Here is a 6,551-nt window from a genome sequence, read left to right on the forward strand (position 1 = left end):
TGTGTGTGCCCAAGATCCCAAGAGGAGAATGGAGGAGAAGGGATTGTGGCGTGGCCATCCCCCCGGGGGGTGATTTCTTGCTTTCTCTCTCTCTGTCTCTCTCTGTCTTTCTGGCGAGTGTACGTGCCCTATAGCAAAAACCTCTAAAAAAGAAAGAAAGAAAGTGTTGACTATGGAAGACTTACTGCTGAGTTAAGCAAGCCAGGCTATGAAGGAGAGACACTGTATGTCCCCACTTGACATATACTGAGTGTCTTCACTCTATGGTGGAAACTGAAAGATTAGGGGATATAGAAGCATGGAAAATGGTTATAGATACCAGAGACAGAGTGGGAAGAGGGTGGGAAGTGGGGGAGAGTGTGAGGAAAGACAGGAGAAAAACAGAGAGGCAAGACATCTGTGGGCCACAGAAATGGAGGAGTATCCGTCGGTACGTGAATGGTATACTCTATTGACCGGCCTGCTGTGCGTGCTGGGTAAATTCACTGTACCAGCTGTAGTGACGCACACTGATTGAATGTCTGAGACTAAGAGAAGTCTCACGTGTCTGTGGTGCTAGACAGTCCATCACACCTAACTGTGGGATCTGCGCACTATGGCCGATTCTGGCTTGGGTGAGTTTTCTAGGAGCAAAACCCATCAGAACCGAATCAGTCGGGAGGCTGGTAGGAGGGCAGACTTGGGGACTGGTAGCTCATGGCACTGCACCGAAAAGTTCTTGCTGTGCTTGTTAGAACCAAATCTTGCTGCCCAGCTTCCCATTGTAGGCATCACAAACATGCCTTTAGGTTTTTTTTTTTTTGGAGAGGTTTTCGCTATAGGGCGCGTGCGCTCGCCAGACAGACAGAGAGAGACATAGAGACAGAAAGCGAGAAATCACCCCCCAGAGGGGATGGTCATGCCGCAATCCTCTCGGGATCTTGGGCACGCACGCACACGCGCCCAGCGTGAGATTTAAGCCACCGGGTCCAAGACGCGAACCGCGGTCGACTACGTGGGAGTCCAGCGACATAGCCATTACGCTAACTGCTGGTTCCCTTTAGTTGTTTATTTTAAAAATTTGCTATAGGCAGAGCATGGACTCTCCAGAGACACAGAGAGAGAGAGAGAGAAGTGAGAGCGTGCCCTGGGGACGACCATGCTGCAACCCTCTCTCCTGCATTCTCCTCTCGGGACTTTGGGCACGCACACGCCCACTGTGTTTTTCAGGCTGCCAGGTCTAAGACTCGAACTGTGCAGTGGGCCATGTGGGCCCCAGTGGCTTAGCCTCCACTGCACTGGCCCAGATGTGTCTCTGTGATTGCATCCTCACGGCCTGGACGTCTAGGCCCGCCCCTGCTGGCGCTCCCTCCCCTACTGTCCCCTGCGCCCGGGCCACCATCCTCACTGGAGAGAGCAAGTGTCTCTGGAAGGCCTGGTGGCCCCAGCCTGGGTCACTAGGCAGCCGAGCACTGTGTGGCGCCAGGCGGGAGTCCCCCGGGGGCTGGAGCTCCCAGGTGCAGGTGCAAGCTGCCAGAGGCTCCCCGCCCTGCATAGCCGCTCCAAGGCGCATCCATATTTACTGTGGGCAGCAGACACGGTTCTTCCCCAGATGGCAATGGCCGTGCTCCTGTCCGGGGGCTGCACCCTCTGGGCCCCTTGGGCCAGCAGAATCACAGCCTGCTCCGTGTCAAGTAAGACTGCCTCCTAGCCAGGACTCCCCGAACCAACAACCACCTCCCCAGGGCTCTGGTGGGGCACCCACACTCACCGGGAGGCCGCTGGGATTGAGCAGGTCCTGGGGAGACCGGCCCTCTCATGGCCCGTGCTGCCGGGTGAGCAACGGTGCTGCTGGCCGGCATGGGGAGCGTCGAGGCAGCCAGGAGCTGAGCCCGGGAGCGGGCATCTCTCTTTATGTGGTTCCTAGGGCGTGGAGGAGGTGGGAGGGTCAGTGCAATGTTGTTTGGGTGCTTAGGTGCCCCATCAGCTAAGCAGATGCCTATGGAGCAACTGCAGCCAGCTGGACACGCGGGCCCTGCGGGGCTGGCAGGCTGAGGCTCACAGGGGTCCCTGGGGCTAGGGAAGGGGTGGGAAGCAGAAAGAGAGGCTCAGCCCTTGAGGGGAGGAGCTGGGCGAGCTTGGCCTTGATCGCCCCTGACACACGAGAAGGGAGGTCTTTCCAGGGGAACCTGGTGGCCATGACTCCTAAGTGTCCCAGATGGCAGCTGGGAGGCTCAAGCCCACAGCCCTGCAGGCTCGGGGTCACATGCTCTCCTGGGAGGCAGACCGCACGCGGAGGGCTGGGTGCCGAGTCTGTGGGCACTGTGCTTCTGGCTGGCTCAGGGGTCAAGGGTCCCGGTGGGAGGCTGTCTGCAGTGCCTCCCCATGCTAAATAAACTTAAAGCGGCCCCTCAGCCTCACGGCACTTCCTTTGCTAGCTGTGAGTGAGGTCTGGGGGTGAACAGTATCCTGCGCGTGATCCCACGGCACCAGCCGTTCGCCTGAGCCCAGAGCAGGGTCCCCACCTGTGCACCTCCATCCAGGGAGCTCAGGACGGAGGGCGGCGGGCGGCCCCATCCCTTTCACCCCAGCCCCCTCCTCTGGCCTCGGGACGTTCGCCCATGAGTGTCTAAGATATCCGAGTGATGAGCTCTGCGTCTCCAAGGCCTGCTTGTTCCCAGAACGGACACACGCTGTGCACATGGCATACACACGACACCCACACACGCCTCGCACACTGCACACGCATCGCTCCCGACACCACAGGTGTGTGTGCACACAGCCCCGTCCTCACTGCCTGCACCAATGAAGGGGCTCGGAGCGCCTCGGTTTTGCCTCTCCCTGGACTGGACCGTGAGGAGGTGGTGGGCGCAGCTGGCCCCCGACCGTTTACTCTGGCGCTTCCAGTGTCCCCAAGTCTCCATCCGTCCAGTCCCCAAACATCCTGTTTCTGCCGTCGCTGAAGACCTGAAGCTGGAAGGGCTGCCTGCAATGAGGCTGGTCACCCTCCTGTGAGGGTATGGCTCCCGTCCACAGGAGGGTTCGCGGCCTTGTCACCTCATCCTTCCTTCTCCTGGTACTGAGGGATGACAGCCCACCCCACAGGGACACGGAGCCAGCTGTGCATTCCTAGCTGTGTGGGTCTGCTGACTTCAGAGCTGTGTCCAGAGGGCCCCAACCCAGGTAGCTGTGTCCCTCCAGGAGGACCCCTCAATGGGCCTTTACTAGACAGGTGGGGCTTCAGAGCACGGAAAATGGAGCTTGAGTATGAATTAACTTTGGTGCAAAAAAATCATGAAACCCACGAGTCCTCTTCATCATGGGCCTTTTCCATGGGCTTCCTGACCATACACAGGAGGTGACCAAGAGCCCTGCGCCAACCGGCCGGCTGCAAACCCCTCCCTGTGGAGAAGGTTTGCAAGTTGATAATCAGGTTCAGCCTCGTGATCACAGCTGGGCTGCCCCAGCGTTCCCGGGACTCTGGCGAGGACAGATGGATATGACCTGCTGCTGTTGCACCCGGGGCTCATCTCCCCCTGCCTGGCTCCAGGCTCCCCTCGCCCTCCGCTGTGGGTTCTCCTGACCCCGTCAGCCTCCCCCCTCAGTGGCCCGCAGCTCACCCTGGCACCCTGCTGGACATGGCTCTCCTGGCAGGCCCTGTCCCACCCTCCCTGATTCACGGTGGGCGGCCGCAGAGACTCTGTGTCCTGGAGCCCGTACCCTGGGCCGGGTGTCCAGATCCTCAGGACCACAGGCAGCCTCTGCTGAGGACCAGGTCATCTCTGCCCGGCTTGTCCCGTGGCGGCCACACAGCCCCGCAGAGGGACCTGGCCTGCAGGCCTGCCACTCCCCTCCCTCCCCCGAGCTGGGGCAGCCATCGTGCGCTCAGTCCCTGGGTCCACGAGGTCTTCTGCACCAGCCACCCCAGAGTGGTGGCACCCTGCTCACCTGCCACTGTCCACCTCCAAACACGTGTGCCCAGGCCAGGCTGCGGGCACTTCAGAGCCTCAGCTCCCATGGAGAAGCACGGTGTATGTGCTCATTTATGACCCACGCGGGCAGGCCCGAAGAGCTCGTGCTCGCTACCACGCACCACCCCCACCCTGGGCGGCCGGGGTCTCACTGCAGCCCAGACTCAGAGACAGGGAGAGCGAAGGAGCCCTTTCCCTTCCCTTCTGATTCGAGTCTTCAGAAAGTGAGTGAGAGTGTGTTTGCAGACTCGGACCACAGGGCACGTTCGGCTGGAATGACAGGCGTGGGTGGAGTCGGCCACTGCCCTGGGATGTGCAGTCTCTGGGAGCCGTGTAACCTCCCCGTGGTGTCTGCACACCTCTCATGAGAGCGCATGAGCTACAGCCACACCTGAGCCCACGCAGCCTCCTCCCAGGGCCTGTCCGTGCTCGGATGAGCGGGGATTCCTTATTCCAGAGAAGGACGGCATCCACGACAAATGTCACCGTGCCCAAGCATGGAGGCTGGGGCCTGGACCTCTCCCTCCCTGCCACGCCTGGCCCACCTCATTTACGCCAGGGTGTCTCCAGGTCCTGGTGGGCCGTGGTGCCCTCCCTGAGTCTGCTAAGAGAGGCTCAGAGGGGCAAGTTCTGTCAGGCAAAGGAGGTGCTGGGAAATGGCAGTGCGAGCCCCCGTGGTGCCCGGTGGGGAATCGAACCCATTTCAGAGGTGATGGCAAACCCAGCTGGCAGCTCTGAGAGCCTCATGGAGACGCCCCGTGGGGTGGCACCCAGGCCCGCTCCGCCCTGCGGGATACCTCACCTCTCCGTGGCGTCGTGGACAGCGCTATCCACCATGAGTGTGGTAGGTTCCAGAACACTGAGCATGTCAGGTTTCTCGGTCTTCCCTGTGGGACGAAATGCCAGCCATCAAACGGTTAGAGTGGGTGACGTGCTGCCTGAGAAGTCTCCCGAGTCCCAGAGCCTGGCCGACACCCCATGCCCTCTCCCAGCCAGCCAGAGTCCTTGGATGGGGACACGAACTTGGAGCGCGGCTGTGTGTCCGGGAATGATGAGCCTTCCCATGTTCAGGCTGACTGTGCCGGACCCTGGAAGGAAGTCATGGCGCTGAACGGCTGAGGCCGCGGGCCTGCAGCTTCTGTGTCTGGCCAGCGGCTGGGGCCCTGAGTTTTGTCTCGGCCCGGGGGCGGGCCCCGTGCCCCCCCGCCAAGGATGCTCAGAGCAGAGTGCGGCACCAGCACAGCCACGTAGGAGAGTGGCAGGGACGTCAGGGTGGAGCGTGTGCATCAGGCCGGAGCACGCACGCCGCAATGCAATGGTGCATACTCAGGGTGGAGCGTGTGCATCAGGCCGGAGCACGCACGCCGCAATGCAATGGCGTGTACTCAGGGCATCCTGTCCAAATTTCCCGCGGCCCCACCCGGCCATTGCCCTTCGTCCACTCATTGGCCCTCACTGCCACTGTGGGGGTGTCCAGACAGACATGACCAACCAGAGGCCCTGGACTTGGACACTTGGAACCTAACATATTTCCCTGAACTGAAAACTAAATTCCAGAGCCCAACATGGCCTAAACAAATACTCTGGACAAGCCACCACCCACCTGGATCCTGAGATAGGCCACCTGCTCCACATACATTCCTGTCACAGAGAACAAGGCTGGGATCCAGGGACAGACACAGACACTGAGTTCCAGAGAGCACAGGGCCACGCTCCAGAGGGGGGAGCACCGCGCTCCAGAGGGGAGAGAGCACTGCGCTCTGGGGCGGGGGGGAGAGCACTGCGCTCCAGAGCAGGAGAGAGCACGTGTTCCAGAGAGCGAAAGTTCCTCTGCTCCAGCGAGCACTCTAGACAGAAAACAAGGCGACAGACCCTCTGTTCTCGGCGCCAGAAGTCACCCTAGGCTAACTCCGAGCCCCTGGTTTCACCCGACTGTGTTCCAGTCTTTCCTTTTGCCGTCCCTGTTTGCTGAAGCCCATACCGGAGCAGTGTGCCCACTCCCTCCGAGCCACTCCTCTCCAAGGCTGCTCCTCACCTGTGCGTCGGCGCTCACCCCCACGGCCATCTGTGACAGACAGGGCTCACACTCTGCCATAGAGACACCTGCTCCCAAGTCTCTAAGTCGCTCACGCTAGACACGCTCCAGCCTGGGAGGGTGCACAGCTGCCCGGCGGACTCAACTCAGGGTCGAGGGTGGCTCATACGGGGGTTCTCACAAATCCACGATGGCCCCGGAGAACTCGACTCAGGGTCGAGGGTGGCTCATACGGGGGTTCTCACACACCCACGATGGCCCCGGAGAACTCGACTCAGGGTCGAGGGTGGCTCATACAGGGGTTCTCACAAACCCGCAATGGCCACACACTCCCTTTGGGGGCAAATAACGTCTTTCCAACTTCAGATCTTCCATCCCAGAATTCCCCAGTGCTGAGGTTCGGCTCTCTGCCTCGCCCCTCCAGAAACCCTGCTCTGGTCTTTCGCTGAGCCAGACCACCCATGCTGCACCCACCCCGGCATTTGCCCAGGCTTCTGAGCGCGAGCACTGCTCCAATTCACACGCGAGTCCTCCAACCGGAACACAGACTCTCCGGGCACGAGGAC

General features: G+C 60.7%; 1 protein-coding gene across 1 annotated transcript in view; it reads right to left on the reverse strand.

Moving 5' to 3' along the window:
- Nucleotides 1-6,551, reverse strand: part of TPO (thyroid peroxidase) — a 44,710-nt gene that overhangs the window by 35,070 nt on the left and 3,089 nt on the right. Inside the window, exons 2-3 of the mRNA XM_006153526.2 lie at nucleotides 4,753-4,837; nucleotides 1,751-1,902 (exon numbers count right to left, since the gene is read on the reverse strand). Of these exons, the coding sequence (XP_006153588.1) occupies nucleotides 1,751-1,902; nucleotides 4,753-4,837 (237 nt within the window). The remainder of the gene's footprint in view (nucleotides 1-1,750; nucleotides 1,903-4,752; nucleotides 4,838-6,551) is intronic.

Source organism: Tupaia chinensis, unplaced genomic scaffold, assembly GCF_000334495.1.
Source record: "Tupaia chinensis unplaced genomic scaffold, TupChi_1.0 Scaffold000377_5, whole genome shotgun sequence".
Taxonomy (NCBI): domain Eukaryota; kingdom Metazoa; phylum Chordata; class Mammalia; order Scandentia; family Tupaiidae; genus Tupaia; species Tupaia belangeri.